Here is a 27,181-nt window from a genome sequence, read left to right on the forward strand (position 1 = left end):
AGCATTGAAACTGCATATACATAACCACCACCTTGGATTGAAACTACATGGACATAACAACCTTCTTTACCATTTTTCGTGAAATGCACTCAATGTGAGTTAACCCCATGAGAACTACCTGCAAAAAAAAAAAAAAAGAAGTTTTCATTATCGATTGGACCAATTAGCAACATTGTAAGAATAATATCACAACAAAAAAAAAAATTGGGGTGAATTATTTGCAAAGCTCCATTTTGATTGGTGATTAAAGTGAAGATATCATGTAATTGAGCAATCAGAGGCAATGTTAGATCGGCAGGTAGTGCTCAGGGGTTAACTCCATTTTAGAACTAGCATCCTCAATTTTTTATGAATGAGGCATAAAACTTATGAATGCCACAAAAAAATCTCAACTTGTTTGCAACTTGTTGTTTTGTAGTTACATACTTCAACCCAGGGGTGTATCCAGGTTTTTGAAAGGGGGGTCTCTACTCATGAAAAAATTCCAGCTTGCTTTGCTTACCCAAATGTGACTATTGGCCATACTAGGGGGAACCCCAGGAAGTACCCCCCTCAAAGTCGGCAAAAATTAATAACATTTGTCAACTTGCCTACAAAATTGGAACAAATTTCCATTCCACCCTTCTTTCTTTACAGGAAGGGGGCCTGGATCCACGCCTGCTTCAACCATTTAATTTCAAGACTTTCACAAAACTATCAATGCTGCAAATGATCTTGACTGACTCCCGTCTGAAACAGAATGTTGCTGGTTCAAATCCTTCGCTCACTCGCGAAAACTGTTTTAATTTCTGGATAACTCATACTACACCTCAAAAGCACTGCTTTTCAGTTTTTTGGTCTCCAGTTTGTTACAGACTTCAATGACTTTCATGAATGCTGCACAAAACTTATGAATGCCACGAAAGATCGAACTGTTTTGTAACTTGTGGTCTCTAGATCGCTAGTCTTCAATCGCATAATGACTATATCTTTAACAGAACGTCGCTGGTTGGAGTCCTTTGCTCACTCCAGAAAAAAACAAACATTTTGCTTGCCTCGTCAACCCGAATAACTCGTACTACACCTCACTATTTTTCAGTTTGTGGTGGTCTCCAGTTTGTTGCAAATAACCACACATGACTTTTATAAAAGCTGTACAACTATCCATACCACATAAGATCATAACTTATTTCCAACTTGTGGTCTCCAGGTTGTTACAGCCTTTAATCACAAATGAGTTCCGCAAATGCTGCACTTACTATCAATGCCACAAAAGATCTTAACTTATTTATATGTTGTGGTCTCCAGGTTGTTACAGCATTCCATCGCAAATGCTGCCCAAACTATCAATGCCACAAAAGATCTAATTCTGGCTCCAATCTGGCTGAAGACAAGACGGTTACTGGTTCGAGTCCTCCACTAACTCAAGCACTGTGGTTCAATTCCCTCTGCACAGCGGATGTTGAGTTGGCTGATTGTACCCTCACAACACTATCAGTTAAACCTGTCTTGGTTACACTGTATAAATGACATATAATGACAAAACAACATATAATCAGGGCATATACATGTAGCAGGTGGCTTAATTTGGAAACATGGTACTTCAAACAACAGATTACATGGTGACCTCAAATGAACTTTGACCTCAGCATATAACCTTGAACACCCCAATACATAAAGGTTCCCATAGTGCAGCTTTGAATCAAGTTTGGTTGCAATTTAATGAAACCAAATTTAACCAAACACAAATACACACACCCCCGCCAGCCAACTGACAGATACACGATTCATGCTGCCATAAAGCTTCTCCTTCGGACAACCTAAAATATGTTGTGTTTTTGGTGTATTTTTCATGTTTGAATTTTTAAAATCCACAAAAAAAGAATAATGCGCTAAATGTAAATTTTAAAAGCTATGCCCGTGGTCCCCTGAGACAAACATTTTTGTTCTTCATCCTAAGTAGGTGAATGAAGCACCTGCCCTGGTATTAACTAACCCTATCATTACCCTACCCTACAATACTTACATCTCCATCTCAATATCCTCTTCATCCTCCTCAGGAACAAGCAGATATGGATTATCCGAGCCTGGTCTAAATTTGTATGCAGTTACCACAAAGAATACATAGGTAGCCAGCTCATAGAAGAGTTCATCTAGCCACATATACTGGAATGGTACTGTCACCTGCAAGGAGATCATGTAGTATAGGGGGGAAATTAAGCTTCTTAATCCCAACGCTTAATCAATCTTACAAAATCTTACCAAGCGATGCCACTGTGCATGCATGCCATGTGATGTGATGATGCAATCACCCCCAAGTCATATACATACAGTGGGCCAGCGAAACACCTGTGGCTACCGGCCACCAATGGCATGCTTGGCAGACAAGGGGTCTAGGCTTTAAATCTTAACCCTGTGAGAAATACCTGCCGATTGGTCAAAATGAATATTGTGTCCAATTTGGAACCAATCAAAGAGGGTATTAATAAGATCATCTGCAAATGCAAGTTTGACCATAAATAGTTCAAAGCCATAATTGGCCATTGAAATGAGCATTTGAAGTTATCAACCAATCATGTTGCTGTTGAAATGCTGTTAGATGACAGTAGTGTACAGGGGTTATGGGAAACAAAAACTTCTTTTTTCATTATTTATCGTGGATAAATATTTTTTTGTCTTTTTACACTGGATCCAGATTTTTTGTCTTAATTTCTTTCTCAACCTGATCCATATCAAGATGGACATTTAGGCATCCTTCTCTTCTCCCATATGGTACAGTCGATTTTGTCTTTGTATTTTGAGCAAAACGTGGTAAATCCTGCACCCATTTGTATGTCTATCCAGTGTTGCCAAACCTGCAATTTGGAAGCCCAATTGGGTTACTTTTGAAGATTTTCCCTGCGACTTATGAAAATTTCCTGGCCCATAGAAACCAATGGTTAAGAAAAAAATTGGGTGACTTTTCAACATTGGCTCCGGCAACTTCCGGTAGTTTCCTGTCCAAATAAATGCCAATGTTTAAAAGAAATATTGGGCAGCTTTTCGATTATTTATGTTACGGGCTGAAATTTTTTTGGCTGCCCTGTGTCTATCTCTGTTCTCTCAAATTCAAACCATGCATGTCACAACAGGAAAGTATCAGTACAACTCACCTTCAATAGGTAGACTATGATGCGGGTAAAATAAATATAGCACACAACCTGCAAGACAAAAACAAAGACATTATTAGGAATCAAACTAGTCTCATGTTGTGTACTACATTGTGTTATTCCAGTCATAGGCGTAGATCCCGGGAGGGATGGGGGATAAATCACCCCCCAATATTTTGCCAGGGGGATGGTCCATACAATTGTCCCCCCAATGTTGACACCTGTATGTGGATTTCTGACCAAATTAACCTCATATTTGTCCATTTTTATTTCACTTTTGCACCATATTTCATCAGTTTAGCTTAAATATGGCAAACATTTTTCACACGCATTTGTACCATAACCTTATTCTGTCGCCAAAAGGTGCTGGATTCACTATACTTTTTTCCCAACCCTATCTCCCCTCCCCAATTTCAATAAGAAATCGATGCCACCGATTGCAGTTGAAATCCATACACCCCTTATGGAACACATGACTTTTATCTCCCACACAGGGGGTGTAGACTTCAAATGGAGTCGCCCATTTAGGTAACCCTTTTTGAAATTCACACTCCCTGTGTGGGAGATTAAAGTCATGTCTTCCATAAGGGGTGTATGGATATCAACTGGAATAGCCCAATGCAGATTGACGAGTACAATATGTGATGTTTGAACTGAGCAACATGCATCAACTCATTTCAATTTCCAATTCATAAATGGCATTAACAAAATTTTTTTAATAAATTATAATAATTTTTTTTAGAACAAATGATTTCTTAATTCATCATAAAAAGAAAAAAAAAATCTTAGGGGTGATAACCCCGAAGCTTTATTCCTCGTTCATTCATGTTCACTAAAAAGATTGCGAGCCAGCGCACAACTTGGGCTAGCTGTTTGGTTTAGTCAAGCCAGTACTGCTAGCTAGCCTAGCTGTTTGGCTTTGTGAAAAACACATGAAACTTCCAATTGCCATCTTTGTTTGATTAAAGGGCATTATTTTGTAATCATTATTTGAGCAGTGAGTAGATACGAGAATCGCAGCAATCATAAAATTGCATGGATCAAGGATTCTCGCAGAATCCTGCACAGATGCAAATGGATTCGCGCACACTGTCACAGATTTCTAGGCCTGACGAAGGATGTGGAGGCTTTGAGATGTAATAATAAATAGTAAATAGGGAGAGGCTAAAATAAATGCAGGAAATATAGGTATATGTGACACAATCTGGTCCATGGAGGCCAAAGGTGGTAAATTTGAAATTGAGTTAAAGGCAATAATATGGAGTAAAAAACAATCAAATACATAAGAAAATAGATATCACAAAACTTTAGAACCAAAGTATGCTAGACCTTTGCTGTTTTTAGTATATGATTGCATAATATTTGTATATGATAATAGTTATTGTAACTCAATTTTTAAAAATGCCTCCTTTGGCCTCCATGGATCAGATCGTGTCACATATGTGCTGGAGAAGTTTCTTTGGTACTTACCAATACATAGAAATGGCGAAATAATTTAAGTTTTGCAAGACTAATAGCAACTGTGGAAAAAAAAAAAGAGAAAGAAATGACAGTTAGTTACCTACCATTATTTTGGCAAAATTATTAGTTCTGTGATTTTCTGGAATCTGGAGTGACACTACTTTACCCAGGGTTTGAGTTTTTTAAAAGGTGTGTGAGTCTGATCTAACACCATCATACACCTTAAATCACCTGTCAGAGTGTGATTTATGACACACCTCAATTCCTTAACTTCTAACCGAGTGCGATTTAATAACCCATCTCACAGCCCGTCTTATCATTTATTGAAGCATGATTTATAGACGAATCCAATTTCACGCATTCCTACACCCCAATGGCTGCCAAAGTTGGGTCCCGTCGGGTCCAGCTCACTTAAAATGTGAAATGATGCGGCCTTGGAGGATATTCTATCACCAGTGTTACACGTAGACAAAAGAATAATGACAGTGTACAACACAAAAGAATCTAACATCGAATTTGAAGCGGCTTTAATCCACCCAATTGGGCAGTCACTACACCAGTTTGGTGCATGCGGGGACCCGTCATGGCCGACCAAATCCTGACCATGACTTGGCTCGTTGGATTCGTCTATAGCACACCTGTTATTTCAAAACTCAACCCGTTTGTATCTCAATGGCTAACAGAAAAAGAAGCCTCGGTCCACGCAATCCATGTTTCAAAAATATGCATATCAAACTTGTTATAATCAAGTATCAATTCTAAGCCCACATGTAAATTATGCCTGTATTTTTTTCACCCCCTTAACAATTAGGAGGTATTGGTAACATTTTGTAATTTTTGTCAATACTTAAAAATAATAATAAATGCAAATTTATTATCAATATTTAGCTTATCAAATACTGAATAATATGAGCCGTAAATCATCCTTGTCTACCTTTAATTCAAATGTTATGAATGTTACAAGCCATTTTTCAGATGGAAATTGAGTTTTTTCACAATCTTTTGTGCTGCAGACATCAATTTCCAGCAATCATTACAAGAAAAACAAATTATAAAAATTCTTGTTTTGAGTAAATGATGACATCCTATATTAATGAATAAAAGTGATAAATGGATCGAGGTTATGGTATAATCACCCATTTTAAATGAAGGCACAAAATTGTTGTCACACAGAAATTGCATTTTTGGAGAAAAATGACCCCAAACCATTTTTCCTTCAAATCTATATACCAGATATATACCCATATTAATAGAGTTGTCAAAAAATGCAATCGTAAGATGGGCATGATCATGCGTACAGTAGGGTTCAATGCCCCAGTAAAAGTAACCAGAACTCTTTATAGTTCCCTGATCAGGAGTGATCTTGAGTATGGTAGCTGTCTTTGGAGCGGTACATCCAAACATAACATCCAAATGTTGGAAGGAGTCCAAAGACGAGCTACCAAATTCATTTTACATTATCCTGATCAGGATTATAAGGAGAGGCTTACCAATTTGGACTTACTCCCCCTTACTCTCAGGAGAGACAAAAGTGATCTCTTGTTTTTTACAGATGTAGGGCGGGTCACTATGATATTAATGTCAATAATTATGTTAAATTCAGCCAAGGGAATGGGAAGGACCATCCCACCACTAGATTATCTTCCGATCCATTTAAACTCAAAATTCAACGTTGCAAAACCGAAGCGCACATGACTTTTTATTTTAATCGCATTGTGCAGCTTTGGAATCAGCTACTAAGGGCAGCCGGTTCCTTTTCTTCCTTCAAATCCGGTTGATTGAATTTTGAATTCTCATTTACTCAAAATTTTTGTTCTTTGAAAACATGCTCTTGGAGCTCTTACTGCAGATGCTCGAATTGCAGGCTTATTTAATTTGGGATGGGGCTGTGATGGGGTTTTTTTTCCAATAATTTGTTTTCAAAAATCGAAAGGTGGGATGGTCCTAGAGGTGATTTTGCACCTGTTTGTCCCATTCTTTTCGCTGGCATTTTATTCTTTACTTTGTCTTGATTATTAGTATGTGCAATAGTTATATAATATATTTATCTTTGTAATTGTATATGAGCCAGTGATGAAGCATAATAAATAAATAAAAAATAAATAAATAGATAAAAGTTTTAAGTTATAAAATTAGAAAGTATACAATTTTACCCCGGAAACGACATATGTGGTGAGATCAAGTAACATCAGTCTGAAGTCAGACATATTCAATTTTCAGTTTCGTATAGGATTGTAAACAGTATTTGCAAAGCTACATTTTGCAGAAAACCCCATGAAATTTGGACAACCACAAAAGATGTGGGCAGTTAAAGAGTTTTCAAAACAACAGGAAACAAAAGGAAATACTTCCTTTGTTTGGCTATATCTCAAAATCAATATTTCTGACTTCCCGACTGTTATTGCTTGATCACATCGCATATGTGACATGATCAAGGGGAATGAGTCGGATGTCGCTAATATTGTTTTAGAGATATTGGCAAAAATAGTTTTCTTTTGTTTTATATTGTTTTCAGCTACTGATAAATTGCTCATAACTTGGACACCAGATGTCCGATTTTGATGGGGTTTGCATCAAAATGTAGCATTTGTAAACTGCCAGAAAATTATGTAAACAACTTCTAATTGAAAATTGCCGACAAGTGACTCATTCCCCTTGATCATGTCACATATGAGCATGTTTTATCCGGGTAACTTCCTGATATATGAACTTCGTAAAGTTTCCTGAAGTTGAAACAAATAAGTGGGTTGGCAGATTGGACTGTTCCGGTTGAAATCCATACACCCCTATGGTAGACATGATCTTAAATTATCTCTCACACAGGGAGTGTAGATTTTAAAAAGAGTTGCCCATTTAGGTAACTCCGTTTGAAATGCATCAATCATCAAATACTGTCAGTACTTTGTTTGGCAATTTCACAATGTTGTGTCCAATAATAATATCATTCGGGAATAACAAACCCTCTATTATGTTGACCTCACACGATTGACCAACAAAACACACACAGCTTTCAGTTATTGCCAAAAGATCGAAGCTTTATTTACATCTTTACAAAAACAACAACAATAACAAGGTGGTTCTTGAACCAAGTCTTGACCGGTTTGGTGACCGCCTGCTTTTGCGATGCATTTGGTGGGGCATCTAAGTAGAGCTAACCATACATGTAACATGGCAGATGCTGTATTTTATTCTGATAGACAGAGAATAAAGCTTGTTCAGTTTTATGTCAAGAGTTCAGTCAGAAAATGGTCAGTGTTTTTACAGTATATAACACAGCAGTGACTTTAACTCAACAAAGCCTAAATGCAATTTTTTTTTATTAATTTCATTATGTTGATGACAGGAGCTACAGCATGCAGAAATGCCATCACCAAAATGGTGGTCCTCTCTAAATGACTATGTACCTTTATTTGTTACCACCAAGAGTCAAGAAGCTCTAATACTGATTTATTATCAGATGTGCAATATTTCATTTGTCATTTACTTTAGTGCAATAAGATCAACCATGAAAAAAATAAGAAAAAATGAGATTAGAAAAATATGAAAACGAGGACACAGTGGCTCAGTGGTTACGGCCTTGGACTCATAATCTGAGAGCTTGCTCGACGTGCGTGGGTTCGTGTCCCCGTCCACCACTGTGTTGCGCCCTTGGGCAAGGCGCTTTGCCTCGCTTGTCTCACCCCACACAGGTGCAATGGGGTGCTGTTAGGGGCAGTCACAGTCGTTGTACTGATGAACCCTGCGCCACTTGTAGGCTGCAAACGTGGTTCCGACATATTCTAATGATGGCGGAATAAATGAGGCTGTTTACGGCATAAAGCGCTATACAAATATCTACATTTTATTATTTTTTTAAAACAAAGATGTGCTTGCGTTCAACTTTCACTGTACAATATTTTGATGGTTAGTCACTCTTGACATTCCTGTCATCTTGCGCTCTATATATACAGAACTTTGCTTATAAGATATGGAAAACTTAGCAGACAATAAAAAAAGGTTGAATCAATAATATCTGAAAAAAAGACGGTGTTTTGTTGTACCATCGCAAAATGCAGTTCATTTTCTACATAACATTTTAATGGGACACCTTGTAAATTTGAATTTTTCAAGTGACAGCAGCTGTCTAATACGGCCCATACACGCTCAATATTATTGATCAATATTGCGGACCGTAGATGCAGGAGTGGATACAAAATCTAAAATGTGCGTGTACAATGGTAGATTTTGTATCCACTCTTGTATCAAGGGTCTTTGATATTGATCAATAAATTGAATGTGTATGGGCCGCTTATGGTACAACTTAATTCTGTCAAATGGCTCAATAAAATGACCCATCTAAACCTTCCTGCTTTTAAAGATAAACAAGTTCAGTTGACTAGTTTTATATTCCAATTTAATCTTCATTATTATACCTGGATGATGACAACCTACACAAGTGCTTCCTGCTTAGGATTATGGTGATTTTGATTACAGATAAGCTGAGTTTTAATGATTATGTGTGTTAATTAAGATTCACCAATTGATGACATTATGACAATAAGTAAATTGAACATACCGGATCGGTCGCAGCCCGGACCAATGACCGCGCTTTCTGTTGGGCGTAGCCAGGGCAGAAGTGATAAGTACATGTATGCTACTAGTGCAACAAAGATCCGAGGTAGAGACAACATCACCATTGGAACATGGAATGTTAGAACTCTGAGACCTAATGGAAAATTAGAGGAATTATCCCATGAGCTTGACAGGTATACAGCAGCTGGAATATCATTAGGCTCAGTGAAGCACGCTGGAAATTCCATGGCGAGTTGTGCACAGATGAAGGTCATAAGCTCTACTATAGTGGAAGTGAAATGAAGCATGAGCATGGAGTGGGGTTTATCATCCACAAAGATACCGTAAATGCCATCATGGGCTGCAAACCAGTTTCAGAAAGGCTCATCACTCTTCGTTTGAGAGCTTCCCCCTTTAATATCACCATCATTCAAGTGTATGCTCCGACTACAAGTCATGGAGATGATGAAATGGAGTCGTTCTACAGCCACGTTCAGACACTCGTGGATGAAACACCAAAGAAGGACATCCTGGTAGTAATGGGAGACTGGAACTCCAAAGTAGGAGAGGATGCCCAGCCAGATTGGAAGGAAGTGTGTGGCCCTTATTGTAACCTGGAAACAAACGACAGAGGCCTCAGATTGTTGGATTTTGCTCCCTACAATAACCTTGTACAAGCCAACACCCTTGGACAACATAAGGCCTCTAGAAGATGGACATGGCACAGCCCTGATGGAAATCATCACAACCAGATCGACTACATCCTGGTCAAAAAGCGCTTTCGCTCTGGTATTAATGTTGCAAGAACCCGCAGCTTTCCCGGTGCTGACGTAGATGACCAACAAGCTGATGACCAACAATCCATCAGGAATCAGTGAAGCAGTGCAAATAAGTGAGCAAAGGTCAGGCACAGTAACAAGTTTCAAATATCTTGGTGCGATGATATCAGACAAAGGCTCAAAACCTGAAGTGCTCTCCAGGATCGCACAAGCAACCGGTGCCATGGCAAAATTAAAGCCATTGTGGAAGGACAAGAACATATCGCTGGGATCAAAAATTAAGCTAATGCGCACCCTCGCCATATCCATCTTCCTGTATGCTTGCGAATCCTGGACTCTGACTGCTGACCTGGAAAGGAGGGTACATTACTACAAGCTCTGGAGTTGAGGTGTTTCCGTAAGATCCTAAACATCTCATATAAAGACCATGTGACCAACGAGGAGGTACGGACAAGGGTAAAGCAAGCTATCGGTCCCTATGACGACCTACTAACAACAGTCAGGCAACGTAAACTACGTTGGTACGGCCACATCTCTCACTCCTCCGGGTTAGCAAAGACAATCCTGCAGGGTACAGTGAATGGTTCAAGAAAGAGAGGAAGACAAAAAAAGATGGGAAGACAATATAAAGAATGAACTTTGCCACCTCACAGAGGGCAGTGGAAGACAGGAGCAGATGGAGAGAGATTGTTATGTCATCAGTGGTGCCCCGACGACCAAGACGGTTAAGGGAGCAGTAAGCAGTAAGTAGTGTTAATTACTAATTCAACATTTTAATAAGTACGCCCCAAAAAAGGCTACTTAAGGCCAAAAAATAATTGTTATGTTGGCGTAACGGGCTGATCGAAAATAGGGTAGGTAGGTCAGGATTTTTTTTTTTTAGGAACTGTTTTTGAATAATGTTGAACGAGTTAGAACATTCTTTTTTAGCATGACAAACGCATCCTTCGCAACTTCACCATCTTCCTCTTTGTACTTCTTCAAAACTGCATAAGGGCTCATATTGAAATACCCTACCACGTTTTCACACAGAAAGAAGGCAGGATTCCACTCGCTAAGCGCGCGCCTCAGGAAAGCTCGGTCATAAAACGGATGGATTATATGCATCAGTGATACACCCTGCCCAGTATATTAACAAAAGAAGGCTAGCACAGGAAATCTGCAGGATGGTGCGCACACCTTCCAGTATAAGGGAATTTCAATAAGAGCCCTAACAGATCACGGTATGAAAGGTCCTGTAAGGTTTGCAACTTTGCATTGGCTCGATCAATTGCATGTCTCGATATCCACAAGTCACAAAAAAAAAGTGTAGGGTCGGGCCTAATAATAGGGTCGGCCGGGTTACGCCAACATAACAATAACATTTGAATGAAAATATGTGTGTATCCCTCTTCCGAGATTAGCTCGATATGCAAGTTGGAGTGTTATGACAGCAGATTGACAAAACAACATCAATTCTAATTCAGTTGGTACGTCTTGTCAAGAATACACACAATTTGATTGGTTTCACCTATGCATTATGACACGATAGTGGATAGTCATATAAGACAGTGAGCGTGCCGACATGCAACAGAGGCACACTTGTAGATCCTCAATGATCGTGCGATAATGCGTTCGTGTAATACACATGCACAAATTAAGAATGCGGTTTGGCGGCTTAGATGTTCATGACGGTTTCGTATGTCCTGACAAAAGTAACTTTATTTTTTCTGAAAAAAAGGCAGTTTTACTTATAAAAATTATACTAAACTGAATAAGAATGAGAATAAAAGATTTTGTCTTTTGTCTATCCAATATCGGATCGGATATAGTATGGGTAGACAAAATGCCATATCAGTTGAGCCCTATATTTACATACAATTTTTACAGATATATTATATACAGATTTTCTCAGTTTCCGCAATCCTGAATCCAGGTTTCATTTTTACTTCGTTTACAACAAACGGAAAAATATATTAAAACAAACTTTTTTGATCAGCTAAGTAAGACCATAGGTTGTCATCATGCAAAATATGAATGGGCTGCTATAGAAGCTGAGATATGAGGGTGGAGGTACAACTATTTGAATGGCCCTTGTACATTAATTTTGGAGGCAAATACTAGTACAATGCTTAATATATACTGCAACTGCTGATCAGTAGGAGACCAACGAACCACAGGAGTAGTTTCTAATTATTAAATCGTCGATCTAATGGCACAGGCCTCTTGAGTTCTTCTCTAAGACGCTGCCAGAATAGGTATTGTCCGTACCCTTCGCCAGGCCATCTTAGACACTGGACTCTGCAGAATAATTGTCTTAGAAGCAGAGTTAATCTCCTTTGAGGAAGCTCTTCCAGGAGAACAAAGATCAGGACATTAGGGTTCTCTTCCAGGACCCTGCGATGTGACATGTTTAGTTCAAAGTGACACCAATATTATTGTCATCAACAAAATGAGGTGAGAGTATAGCAATAATTTTGCGACTTCTTTGTATGTGAAGTGACAATTCATTGAAGATGAGTCTGCCTGCGCGTATGTCTCAGGTTTTAAGACAAAGTCTGAATGGTTCTTCACCTTCCTCGATATTGGCAAGAAGTTCCCCATCTACCCAATCTTCATCTTGTCCATGGTATATCACATAAGCATCATACCGAGGTACACCCTCCTCATCCCCAAAATGGTCATCATCATCAACAAGAAGCTGGTTTTGATGTGGTCTTCTGTTGAACATAAGGAAGCGTATGTACTGAATATGCCAGCGATACCGCACTATTAACAAAGTTGCAATGCTTACAAGAATCAAACACACCACACCTATGGAAATGTAAATCCACAGTTTTGATTTGCAGTCCAAGTCAATCTCAGTTATACTCAAACATTGCTTTGAATCTGGTGAATAGCAACAAAAGTTGTTGACCTTAGCATAGTAACCATTAAGATATACTTCTTTATCTGTTAATAACCAGTTCTTTAATGCCATAATATTACAATCACATACCAGGGGATTATCTAATAGATCCAAAAGTTGAAGTTCTGGGTGGCTTGATTGGGATAGAAATGTCTCTGCGACATTTGTAATTCCATTTCCACTTAAATACAATGACTGTATGTACTTCAGATACTGTAGATTGCTTATTGATACAAGTCCATTGTTGCTCAAATCCAACCATGTCAAATTCCTCAATAACAAAGCATCTTCTTTGTCAAGTGTGATATTTTATTGGAACTTAAGTCAATCTCCTTCAAGTTGGGTGATTTAAACAATGTCAGTACTGCTTTTACACTCCAAAGGTTTTCATAATTATAAACAGTATGATTATTTACATGTCTCAGGTTAAGAGTTTTTAAATGTGGTAAATAAACTTTGACATCTGATGGTCTATTTATGAGGTATGTTTCAGAGAGATATAGAGTCACAAGTTTTGGGCATGTGCAAACCAATATACCAGAATTTGGCATCATGCACGTATTTTGGGGGGCTTTGGGGTGCCAGCCCGGAGTAAAACAGGGCGGCAAAAACAAAGGGGCGGCAAAAAGAATTAGTAAATACAAAAGGGTGGAAAAATTTTATAAAGCATAACAAATTTTGTAAAAATGGTACTATCATGCAAATGTGCTGCTTTTAGGACGCTAGCGCCTGAAGCCCTTTTTTTTTTCTTCTTTTTTTTTGCTCTTCACTTTTTCAAACGACCAAGAAAAAAATTGGGTCAACCTTTTCGGGCTGTTGAGGGAGGGGCGGAAAATTGAATTTTCTTCAGCCCTCCCCCCAGGGTTGGGGTGGCCACCGTACGCCACTGGGCATCCAAGACATTCAGTGAAGGTGCATCTTGACATATTTATTGGTATATCTGCAACATCTGTAACTATTCTTATTGAGTCGCTTGCAAACCGTAATGTGTTAAAATGGTTACTAGAAATGTTAATTGGCACTTCATCACTAATCTTGTTATGCGATAAATCTAGCTCCTCAAGTGATGAAATTAAATCCATTATGATTTGACCTTTTATAGAATTAGATGCCATGTCCAAAAAGGTCCACAAACGTTGGCCTGGTCAACTGACCAGCGACCTTGTCCTTGTAGATCACACTCCTGTATACTTGTATACTTGTCTGGATTTAGGTGGTGTCTGGACTGACATTTCCTGGGCCACATAACTCAATTATGAAGCTCATTATTCCAGATGTGGTGGTGGACCTTTAAGGGAATTGTAGGTACTGAATATACGTAGTGCATTTGATGGAAATATGTCTAAAGACAAATAGTTTATATGAAATTCTTGCAAGTTTTCTAAACCATTGAAAACATTTGCTGAGAGCATATTGATTTCTCGAGGAATTATATACCCAGATATCTTAAGTATGCATAGATTTGGAAACCATTTGAAAGGAAAATCTTCAATCCAGAATTCAAAACCACTGATATCCAGCATAGTTAAGGTCTTATTCCATTTTCCCAACGACTCAAATGTTGTTGAATTTAAGCTGACAGCAGTTTGTAATGACATCATTAGGCTTTGAAGTGATACCGAAGTTAGCAAGTTTAAATCCTGTATGACTGTAGTGATATTGGACTAATCCAAAGTTCAAGGCTTGTGAGATATTGTAAATCCTTGAATGGAATGTATGGTATAGTGGAATAAAAGGTGGATACAAATCGTGTCAATGGAATTTCTTTAAAGCATTCGCCAGTTATGTTTTGAATACCGATCCTGTACAAAACCAAAGTCTGCAGAAAGGTAAGTGAACAAAAATCAAAAGGGCTACAGGTTTGATAGTGATAAATGTTTTGAACACGCAAGTATTGTAGTTTAGTGAGTCCTGTGAAGAAATTTCCAGTGTGCTGACAATCCGAGAGTATGGGAATATCAAATACTGTAAAAGTCAATATTTTCGCGAGAACATATATTCGCGATTTTGAAGATTTTGTCAATTGCGCGAGAATTAAATTTCGCGGTTTTGATATTGATACAATAGAAACCTAATACAAAAGGTTATTTTTGGCGAGTTTTTATTTTCGCGATTTTATGTCCACTCGCGAAATTCGCGAAAATAAAAACCTCGCGAAAATTTCTACTTTTACAGTACAACACAAAGACTCTGCAGGGATGCGAGACCAATAAAAGGGGCGTTTGTCACATTTTTCAAGCTAGCAAAATCAATTAAGAGCTCCTTCAGGTTTGTGAGTGGTGCAAATGTTGTAGCAGTGAGACTGGTGATCTGATTACCGTACTGACACGAGTATAGTCCCACCCAAGTTTTTTTTTTTTTTTTTTGGTTTTGTAGTCTAAATGCTAGGATCATTCATGGTTGACCTAAAAAAAAAAAAAAAAAAAAAATGATTTCAAAATGCATTGAAATTCAAAGCATTTTGAAATCATTAATAGATTATGACATGAATACCAAGTATCAATTTTCATATTAAAAATACAAAACATCTTGAATTTTTTTTTTTTTTTAGGTCAACCATGAATGTAACTAGCAACGTACTGAATGGTCTATTGTTCTATTGTGTCCGATTTGAGCGCTGACATATTGGAAAATGTTGCCAATCAATATTCATGAGAGTGTACATTCAACATCCAATTTTCGAAATTGGGTGACTTGTGCTTGGCAGGTGTAAAATACATCTGACTGGGCGTTTTAAATACGTAACGCATAAAGGCATTGGCATCATCGAATGGCTGCCTATAGTGCTGTTAGTGTTAGGCCTATGTGTGTGGGGGGGGCTGTGTTTATTTTCTATAATAATTATTATAAGGCCTACATTTATTTGTCATTCATTTCTTTTCCTTTCTCTGCACTTGCTAAAGTATCAATCTCTCTTCTTATCTCCCTTCCCTTCTCCATCCCCTCTTACGTTTTGTCCCTCTCATTCCTATCATTTTCCTCACCTTTCTATTTATTTACGTCTATTTATTTATTTCTCTTTATTTCTTCCTCTTTCTCTCTTCCTCCGGTCCCCTCTCATTCTTCATATCCCCTCCTTCAACCTCATCCCCTCCCAAGACCTCTCACAGAAGAGCTGCCCCCTTCAGTACGCCACTGATTATGACATTCTCCTTCTTAAAATAAAATAAAATAAAATCGCAATTTGTAAAACAACTTTTATATAGGCCTATACCGGTATACTTATTATATGTTACATGTATACGTAGCTCCCGGGACGTAGCTATTTAATACCATTATAGACATGGCAGCCATGATGTGTAATCATTCAGCAGGCGCATTCAATTTATTTAAATGTATAACAATAGGTACTTTTCATTCCATTAAGCGCTTTCACGCGACTTGCATTTGATCACTTATTGACAGTAGCCTGCTAGGTAAAGCGTTAATACACTGTCGGGTCAGCTTACCGATTTAATGGTGGAAGCCCTTTGTCCCAAACAAAAGGTACCTTTCGATGAATAGCTTGTCAGATTTCAAATCGGCACAAGGTTTCAATGCGTTACGTAATCTATTTCCTCTCCATCTTATAATACCTCCATGGTAACTAGCATTTAGGTCTAGGTCCTGGGACACTCCAAAGCCGAAAAAAATAAATAACTTACAAAAATTTTTTTTTTTTTTTTTTTAATTTCTGAAATTTTTCGAAAATTTGGGGGTGGGACTTTACTCGAAGGTGGGACTATACTCGCGTAAATTAAGTGTCTGTAATGAAACAAGATGTCTAAATGGGGAACCAGTTAACAGCTTGTTAAATGACAGGTCAAGTGTTATGAGCTGATATAACCCTTTGAAGCTGTCATCATAAAGATAAGTGATAAAGGTCGAAGACAAGTTCAGAGTGTGCAAGTTATCGAGCCCATTGAATGCTTCATCAGGAATAAACTTAAGCTTATTTCCAGTCAGGTTCATCCAAGTAGCAAACTGTGGTAACAGTGGTATGCAGTCCAGGTTTCTAGAGCCACAATCTAAGTAGGTCTGGTCGAAGACTTTACACGGAATAGTTCCGTGTGGATAATGACATGGTGACTGACCGGTTGCTGAGGTTAGTGCTACGATTTGACACAAAAATAGTATGCCAATGTATTGAAATGAAATCACAGCCATGATGGAGCTAACAAGTGGTGTTGAAGCGATTAGCAAGAAACAAACTGATTGTAGGCTTCAATAAACATAAACTCCTCAAAAAAAGTTTGGAAACTTTCAAAAACGGTTGTATATCAGAAAATTTTGAAATCTATCTCCATATTGTTTCATACCAGCGAAAACATTGTTCTTTTTTGTCAACAATGATACCTCATTTGTGACGATAGCTTATTCCACGGCTGAGTAACTTGCTTTGAAAGACAGAGAGGTCTCAAAGAAAATGTGCGAAACTGACCATTATCTGCGCTCATCTTATTGATCTGAATGAATGAACGAGTGGTTTAATGCATGAATAAAAGAATGAATGAAAAGTTGTTTGCAGTACATCATTTTGAATGAAAAGTGCTAGGATGGGATTAGCAGTTCTACTACTTGTGGATTCAAACAGATCAACGCAAGTCAACCTATCTTGCTGGTCACTTCTTCATAGTGGTCATTTGCAAGAAATTTTAAAGCAAACATGGTTCGATTACCAGACCTGGATAAGGCTCGCGCTATTGGTCAGCTTGAGGCTGGCTGACATACCTCAGAACCACGGCAACATTTGGATTTTCCTGCAGTATGATCTCCAAGCTAAAAGCCCGGGGCTAAAAGTCAAGTTTCGTCAGACCGGAGATGTCAAAGACAGACCCATAAGTGGCCATCCAAGAAAAACAACGGCTGCAGAAGACCGGTACGCGAGACTGACAGTACAAGAACCGCTTTTAATGAAACAGTGTGGCATTCCTTATTCATGTTTACTGATGCAAATGGCGCAGACAATGACAGATTTGGCACATTTTGTTTGAGACCTCCTTGTCTTTCAAAGACAGTTACTCAACAATAAAATAAGTTATGGTCACAAATTTGGTGTCATTTTTGACAGGAAAGAACAACGCTTGTATCGATATGATTTAATATGGAAATAGATTTCACTTTTTTCTAAAATAAAGCCGTTTTGGTAAGTTTCCAAACTTTTTTTGAGGAGTTTAGATTCATGAAATATATTACGACTGCTCAGTGCCAAAAGTGGGTAAGTGCAATAGCTGCCATGTTTAGCTGCCATGTGTAGATGAGTACAAATACTGTTGTGTAAATTGCCAAATATTCACAGGGCAGCTACTTCTGGCACTGAGCAGTAGATTATAGAATAGATACATCTAGTTTGACCTTCCTTCCTTTCATACAGTGCAGACTTACCTGGATAAAGATATTTATATCACTCATACATAAATTCTAGACAGTTCATTGGTTGATTACCATTTATCATTTTTACCATCAACCTCTCCGTGTGATAGTCTTTACCATCATAGTGCTCTGCCGTAGTGCGCCTGCGCCAAGCCGTGCGCCGACTCTAGGACTTGCCGATTTAGTTATGGGGTGGACCCCAAAATGTGAAGTATACCACGGCAAAACATGGTGTTTTGTTGATGAAAAAATGTATTTCCTACCTTAAATAGTATTTTAGTACGGTAATAGAATTTATGCATAAGTGATATAAAACAAGTATTAACCGTTTTAAATTGTTCTTTTTAAGCGATAATCAGACAGGACAGACAGACATCGCTGAAGTAATTTGCTGAATGGTTTAGTCTGTGAGTGTCACACACAATCGAAATTTAGTTCCGAACACATTTCTGAGCAAAACATGACTATCGCCATATTTTCCTCCATGTCTGAATGAAGTTGGCATGGAATCCTCATTATCCTGTATAAATTTCTCTGCAAAATGTACACCTGAGGCATGAGAATGGTTTTTTAAACACTGCCTGAAAAATTGTTTGAATTTGGCCTAGAAGGGCCCAAAACAGGCTGAAAAAAAATTCTTACATTTGGACAACAAAAGCTTGAAAATTCTCATGTCTGACACCTACATTTTCAGCCACATTGTCGCTGTATCCTGTAGACATCATATACACCATTTAACAGGGTTCAAAATAGCGCCTAACATAAAATGTGCCCATCCACCACAAACTGGTGTCGTAAAGTCGGCATTTTCCATTTTGAGATACAACCAAAAACGGTAATTGGATTTCTATGTTGAATATACTAGGAATTTGACCTTTGATGAACTATAACTTCACTTCCAGATGTCCGATGAAGCTGGTTGAGGTGTCATTTTGAAGCTGAAAGTGAATTCTTTCAAAATCTGCAATAAACAGAAAATGATCCAGAGCCGACTTTACTACCACTTCGTGGTGGATGGTCACAAATAAACTCCTCAAAAAAAGTTTGGAAACTTTCAAAAACGGTTGTATATCAGAAAATTTTGAAATCTATCTCCATATTGTTTCATACCAGCGAAATCATTGTTCTTTTCTGTCAACAATGATACCTCATTTGTGACGATGGCTTATTGCACGGCTGAGTAACTTGCTTTGAAAGACAGAGACGTCTCAAAGAAAATGTGCGAAACTGACCATTATCTTCGCTCATCTTATTGCTCTAAATGAATGAACGAGTGGTTTAATGCATGAATGAAAAGTTGTTTGCAGTACATCATGTTAAATGAAAAGTGCTAGGATGGGATTAGCAGTTCTACTACTTGTGGATTTAAACAGATCAACGCAAGTCAACCTATCTTGCTGGTCACTTCTTCATAGTGGTCATTTGCAAGAAATTTCTAAGCAAACTTGGTTCGATTACCAGACCTGGATAAGGCTCGCTATTGGTCAGCTTGAGGCTGGCATACCTCAGAATCACGGCAACATTTGGATTTTCCTGCAGTATGATCTCCAAGCTAAAAGTCAAGTTTCACAGACCGAGATGTCAAAGACAGACCCAGAAGTGTCCATCCAAGAAAAACAACGGCTGCAGAAGACCGGTACGTGAGACTGACAGTACAAAAACGCTTTTAATAAAACAGTGTGGTATTCCTTACTCATGTTTACTGATGCAAATGGCGCAGACAATGACAGATTTGGCACATTTTGTTTGAGACTTCCTTGTCTTTCAAAGACAGTTACTCAACAATAAAATAAGTTATGGTCACAAATTTGGTATCATTTTTGACAGGAAAGAACAACGCTTGTATTGATATGAAATAATATGGAAATAGATTTCAAATTTTTCTGATATAAAGCCGTTTTTGGTAAGTTTCCAAACTTTTTTGAGGAGTTTAGATACCAGCACAAATATTGCCTTCCACATAGTTTGAATAATCATGTCAGAAAGTTGACATTCTCCTTCATCTACTTCTTTGAAAAAATATACACCTACCTTTCCGTCTGTTGTTGGCGCATCCTGTAGATGTCGATAGACCATATAACAGGGTACAGAATAGCGCCGCAACATAAAATATCTACAAGCACGAATACTGCCTTCCATGTAATGTATTGTGATTCGCCTTCTTCAGACGTGTCGGTTATAATATATGCTACATTAGCTAGCACCTGTGGGAAGATGATAAACAACCTGTTAACCTATTGCCCTTCTTAGAGTGCTCCTGATTGGTTAATTATGTGATATAATCATCTGAGTAACCAATCAAAATAGAGCTTTTAGAAATTTGACAAAAGCTAGAATTTCTGCATTTCTGCCATAGACAACACAAGTGAGGTAAGCTCTCCATTTCAATATATTAATTGCGTCTCGCATTGTCTTACACCCTGCTAGGTGACGCATATTGGACGCCTCATTTCTTTCTATAAAGGGTAATGCATTATCCTATACACCCAAATAATGAGTCCGAGGCAGTAAAAATGTAAATAATGGGCAAGGCAAGATTTGGGGATAAAGGATATGCTGCACCCTGTATCTCTATTCTATTACTACAAAATAGTGCAATTTGAAGAGAAAATATCGCTTTTATGCCTAAATATTTTAAGTTGTTTTCTTCAAGGTGGAGCCCGTACGCTTAGCCAAAGTGACAGCAAGTATTTCGAAATATTGTACAAGTAACCAAGCACAATGATTTATGTAGAATGTGTAACGGTGCTTATACTGCATCCCACTTTGCTGTGTGCTGTTGTGCGAGAAGAACATAAAGTGTATTGTCCTGGCCGCTTTAATTGTAATTTTAGGTCTTTCATGTGACACACTTCAACAAATCACAGTGCATGACTTACAGGTGGGTAACCTGATTGACAGCCTCATCTCCAACTTAACCCTATCAAAATGCAGATTTTGATATCAGGTGAAAGCTCGTATCTTTCTCATTAACATATTGAAATCAGGCGTTCCAAAACAGTATAGTTCCGAAGAAATCATCAAAAAACTGTCGAATTAGTCTCAACTGTGGTATTCTACGTTTTCGACTAATTCAGCAGTTTTTTGATGATATCTTCGGAAATACACCGATTTGGAACTCCTAATTTCAGGATGTTAATGAGAAAAATATGATCTTTCTTTTGATAGCAATTTATTACATGATCATGATGATTATCATTAATAAAAACATTGTAGACTACCAGTTTTACACTGTATTAAATGTCAGTAATGCCATGAAAGAATTACAAGGAATGAGAAAAATAAGATCTTTCATTTGATAGCAATTTATTACATGATCATGACGATTACCATTAATAATAACACTGTAGACTACCAGTTTTACGCTGTATTAAATGTCAGTAATTCCATAAAAGAATTACAAGGAACAATTACATGATATCTTTTTGCATGAATGCTTGAAAGGGACAACATTTTATGTTATAACAATTAATAAAAGAATTTGAATTTCCAAATATGTCAGGTCACCTTCCTTTAAATTAGAGTCCGAGGTTTTCCCGTTTTACGGAAAACAGAAAAAAATCACGGAATCGGACAACACGGAAAATGACATTTTTGTATGATGTGACCAAAATTGTTAAAAGATAAGAGAAATGCTAAAAACAATCATGAGTTGTGTGTGTCAATTTTTATGATAAAAATACTGTTTAATAATACCGAATAAAGGTATATTACCAAGGCATGAACCCTATATCCCTCAAAGACATCGTAACAGTCGGCCTATTATCGTGAGAATATTCCAATCAGAGCATATTGTTTGCAACATTGAACACTTAATTGTGACATTAATGTCATTGTTTATATATTTTAAGCTTTATTCATGAAATACGGATTTACAAATTTTACAACACGGATTACAACACGGAAAGTGGATTTTAGAAAACAGTAAACATCGGACTCTACTTTGAATGTACAAGACTGGACACTTACACTCATACTCACCTGAAGAGGAATAACAACAATAAATATTTTCTTGTCCTTATCAGATAGGATTGGTTTAACAAAGGCCCATCCAGACCCGACTAGTGCTATTACTATAAACAATAATGCTCCTTTAGTTCTGTAAAGTAAAAACCAAAACAAACAAGATTTTAGACTTCCTGGAAAGAAAAGAAAATCAGGACGAGTCTTATGAAATTATTAAAATTGCAACAGTAAATGCACACACCCCCTTCACAGGGTTGCCAAAAGATTTCAGCCCGAAACGCGGGTCAAATAATCGAAAAGTCACCCAATTTTTCTCTTTACCATTGGTTTCTATGGGGCAGGATACTATCGGAAGTCGCGGGAGCCAATGTTGAAAAGTCGCCCAATTTTTTTTAACCATTGGTTTCTATGGGACAGGAAATTGTCAAAAGTCGCGGGAAAAATCTTCAAAAGTCGCCCAATTGGGCTACCAAATCGCGGGTTTAGCAACCCTGCCCCTTCATACACTCTCTTGTTCTATGTCTCATCTTAATTTAAGATGAAAATGGTGAGAAGATGTATTTTGAGAATATTATTATCAACATGCTTAAGGGTACATGCCCATGAGTTTCATTCAGGGGCGTGTTTGTAAAACGGCACAGCGCATTAGTAAAAGAATAAAAATACTAAAATTTTCACCGGGTTCGAACCACTGCCAATTTCACTGAATGCTAAAGATGCCTATGCTGTGCCACGGTGACTGTGGTTAACATTCGGCGATTTTCAAAGATATACATATCAACACGTTTCTAGTGTATTGAAAATCATTTTGATTTTGATTTTGGTAGGAATACGGTCATAGAAAGACATATGACTCTACTTGTCTGTTTGTTTTTCATTTAATACAAATTAATTTTGATGAATTGAACTGGTACAACTCTTAGCACGCGTGATAAACGACGATTAATTTAGTAATAATAAAATGAAAACGCTGGGTCATTCACGACGTCATTTGTAATTTATGTCAAAACCTGGGAGGACCACACACATCCGTGCTGCATGTATACGTGCTCAATCGATACTCAATGATCCAGACAATAGCGTTTGAATATACCGCCCTGCTTGACACATCTTGTCACTTGCGGGAAGATATACTATAGGCCTACCCTAATAGCTTACAATAGATACCCCACCGTAAATAGCTCTGTTCGTTATCTCGCTGTGCTAGTTTATACACGCAGCGTCACGGACTTTTGAACCATATTTTGTTCAAAAATGATAGGAAGGGACTGTTTTCAGCTAAAATGTTGGTTATCAGCAGATGCTTAATGATACCGGGAAGTGTTGCAGAAAGGTAAGCGTACTCTTTATTTATTCAAAATATGTATATCAATAAATTTAAATTTGAAATCCAAAAAGTAAATGTCAGGTCAAAATTCTCACCTTAGAATTATTGTGAAATAAAATCAAACCAAATTTAGGCTCAAAACAACGTCCAATTATTCCCATTGGTGTTTGCTACACATGCATATAATAAATTATGATTTGGGGCTAATTTGAGAAGAGTTAATGCCTCGAGTTTCAAAATACACGAGTGATGTTTTTTGATCAAAAACATCGACAATTCAAGACTCTGTAAAAAAAAATCAAGAATTTTCTGGGATAATTGCAACTAAGTGCAATGAAAGTTATGATCTAAGCTACCAGATGCATCATTAATTTCCTGACTATGATATTTAGTTGTGGGAAAAGATTACTTTAATGTTTTGGCGGGATTATTTCCCGCCAAAAATTTCAACCAAAAAGAGCATGTAGCCTTAAAGTAAATTTTATTATCAAAACACTGATTTGATTCAACAACAATTAATCTTTTGGTAAATAGTAGTAGTACAGACAGAATGTGCCTTAGATTTAAAAGGGCATTTCGTGATCCACAGCATCATCCCCCCACTTTTCTCAAAAAAAGCTGAGATTTTTATACCACTGGAAAACTCTGGCTAAATAATGTTTATGTACAAAAACGTTCTTGCAGATTAATTCATTTAGCAAAAATATAGTGAAATTTGAATTACGTTCTGGTACACCATTGTCTATGGAGCAGTGCAATGCACATAATCATGTAGAACTCACAAACGCAAAATCGGAATCAACTGAAACTTTGGGAATAAGCTTTTTTAGTGGATATCTACTGACAAATGTCATAAAAAGAGGATGCTAGGATCACAAAATAATCCTTTAAAACTGCAAAATGTTTTTTATAAACGCAATAAAAACATTATTTAGAAACTAAATGAAATAAAGCAGGAATAGAATTGATGCAGTATGTAATACAAATTTACCAATGGCACCTCAATGGGCTGTAATGTTGGCAGAGCTTGTTTTGAGATATAGTCTACAGTATTCAGTTCGGGGGCACTGCTAATTCAAAGACGTCTCTGATATCAAATACTCTTGAAGCGTCATGTCACATAACAGTATTATATTTCAGAGACGTCTCATAAATCATATACTCCCTAGTTTCAAAACCCAGTCGCAAACGATATAAGTAATTTTGATGAACGTGCCAGCGCAGTGGGAATAATTTTGTGTATAGGCCTTATCAGGGTTGTAGCTAGCCCAAGTTGAGCATGTTGAGTGCCTGCTAATTTTACTATCCAATTATCTATATAAAATTTGGATTTTTTAACTTTGCAATCTAAGTGTGTTCTGGGACCATTTGTCAGAATTTGCACAGATAGATATAATTTTTGCACAGGTAGATATTTGCTAAACATAGGAAAGCTTATTTTATATCCCTCATTAATATATTCTCGTTCATTAATTGGTTAAACGAGTATCATGTGACCAAAAATAGTTTTACTATCTTGCAAACTTGTTAACAAGCCGATTGATGAGGGAACGGATACTATTCAAAGTACTATCTCCGGGAAATAGTTTTACTATCTCCCTCTGAGCGTCCCGGAGCGCGTATGACCTCATAACCGCGTCGCAGTTACTAGTGGTCAATGCAACTCGCCACATACGCGGGATATCAGTACCGGCTCCGGGGTATTAATGTGTAGCAATTCGTTTTGTCTTGTGAAGCACACAATTAAGCAGCACAGACATGACAGAAGTGCAGCTAAAATACGGAGGTTTAATGGCATAATCTGAGTTACATCAGGATCAGTATCTTAATATTGATGGTGAAATAACAGGGAACATGTTAACATGGTTACTCGTTTCACGGCGGTATTGTAGAGGTTGTCACACATTTTCACGGTAAGCTTTAGCCACTCAACTGTGTGCGTGCTTTGTGCATTCAATCAAAACAAAGCAAGGCCGGCGTAGCCTTGACTAGGCCTAGCCTACATTTATGCCTAGGCCTATGCCTTGTGTTTAATGAACAAAGAATATATTAATGAAGGATATAAAACAAATATTTACTGCTCTAAATTCGGGATCTGGTGGAATCGGCGGTCTCGGGAAAATAGTAGGCTCACGGTCTCCAGTTCACCGAGGGGACCAATAGATTCCACCAGATCCCGAATTTAGAGCAGTAAATATTTGTATACTAATACACTCAGCTTCGTTCCGATGTGCTGCATCGAGTGCCCAGCTGTCAACAAAGCTCGACATATGTGATATCACAGACCCCCGTATGTGAAATCACTGACCCGTCTTTGAAATCAGAGACGTCCGGTTATTTACGAGTGCCCCCGAACTGGTATTAAACTTAGCAAAACACATTAGACATCAAAGGATTTCCCAACTCTTTTACTGATTTACTACCTTGCATACAAGCAACAGGACATGTAATATATCATTGTAAAGCTTATTTTGAGGTAGGCTTCTCCATAGCCCCTTTTGGAAATTATTCAATATCAACTCATCTCACAATAATTACAACGAGAACCACTCCCATCTGAAAACCGCAAGGTCCGAGAAAGAGCAGAGCGGTGACTGGGGATGTGTTGTGGTTCATGGAATGGCATAAGTGGTGTGAATCGATAATCAAAAAAGGAATGCAAAGCAGTCTAATTTTGAGGAGAAGTTGCCTGTCTAATATCTCAAAAAGTGAAAATGCTGACATAACAGAGTACTTGTGAAATGTGAAATCTGCATCCCCTGTATGGGAGAGATTAAGGTCATGTCTTCCATAAGGGGTGTATGGATTTCAACTGGAATACCCATTATATACTTACAAATAAGTAATATAAAATAAAATTGCAAATGCTTCCATTGGAGAACCATCAATCCCTATATAATGATAGTCCAGCTGTTGATAAACAAATAAAAAAAAAAAAAAAAAATGAAAAAAGGGAAAAATGCAGATATTTAATTTATTACTTATGTATTTCATAATAAAATTGTAATTTATGTGCATAATTGCTATTTCACAGAGAAATGGATGGTACATCATATTCCTAAGTAAAAGACATTGCAGACAAATTGCAGACTTTAATAAATAAAGGACAAAGAAATACACCCGTCTTGTATACCACACATCTACTACACCTGTGTCAAGCCATTTTTTAAGAATAAGTTTATCGATTGTCCAAATGAAAATGCATTAATTTTCCCCCTTTTTCTTTTTGATAATAAAATATAATTTTTTATCTGTTATTCAAGAAATTTAGCTCAACTACACAGATTTCAACTACTGCATTCATAAATATGCTGATGCTACACACAGCTGTCCCACATATTAGCAATAAAAAAAAAAGAGTTGTTTTTATAAAATATTCATTGTCATAATTTTTTTCTGTTAAGCACAAAATGCAGCTCAACTGCACAGATTTCAACAATTGTTGGTGCAGCACTCAGCTGTCCCACATATCTGCACTAAATATTTGAGCAAACAAAATATTAACCCCATGAGAACTACCTGCCGATTGGCCAAAAAGAAGTTTTCATTATCAATTGGACCAAGCAGCAACATTGTTAGAACAATTTCACAACACAAAAAATTGGGGTGAATTATTTCCAAAGCTCCATTCTGATTGGTGATTAAAGTGAAGATATCATGTAATTGACCAATCAGAGGCAACATTAGATTGGCAAGTAGTGCCCATGGGGTTAAGCATCCCATCTGGATT

The 27,181-nt window shown here is 37.5% G+C and overlaps 1 protein-coding gene across 1 annotated transcript in view; it reads right to left on the reverse strand.

Annotated features, from left to right (window-relative positions):
* Nucleotides 1–204: 204 nt before the first annotated feature.
* LOC140139787 (uncharacterized) overlaps nucleotides 205–27,181 on the reverse strand; it is a 40,913-nt gene continuing 13,936 nt past the window's right edge. The window contains 8 exon segments of the mRNA XM_072161498.1: nucleotides 205–1,497; nucleotides 2,006–2,163; nucleotides 3,132–3,179; nucleotides 4,599–4,648; nucleotides 20,186–20,227; nucleotides 20,230–20,362; nucleotides 22,140–22,257; nucleotides 26,288–26,361. Of these exon segments, the coding sequence (XP_072017599.1) occupies nucleotides 1,404–1,497; nucleotides 2,006–2,163; nucleotides 3,132–3,179; nucleotides 4,599–4,648; nucleotides 20,186–20,227; nucleotides 20,230–20,362; nucleotides 22,140–22,257; nucleotides 26,288–26,361 (717 nt within the window). The 3' untranslated portion in view covers nucleotides 205–1,403.

The sequence above is a fragment of the Amphiura filiformis genome, chromosome 18 (genome assembly GCF_039555335.1).
Source record: "Amphiura filiformis chromosome 18, Afil_fr2py, whole genome shotgun sequence".
NCBI classification, from domain to species: domain Eukaryota; kingdom Metazoa; phylum Echinodermata; class Ophiuroidea; order Amphilepidida; family Amphiuridae; genus Amphiura; species Amphiura filiformis.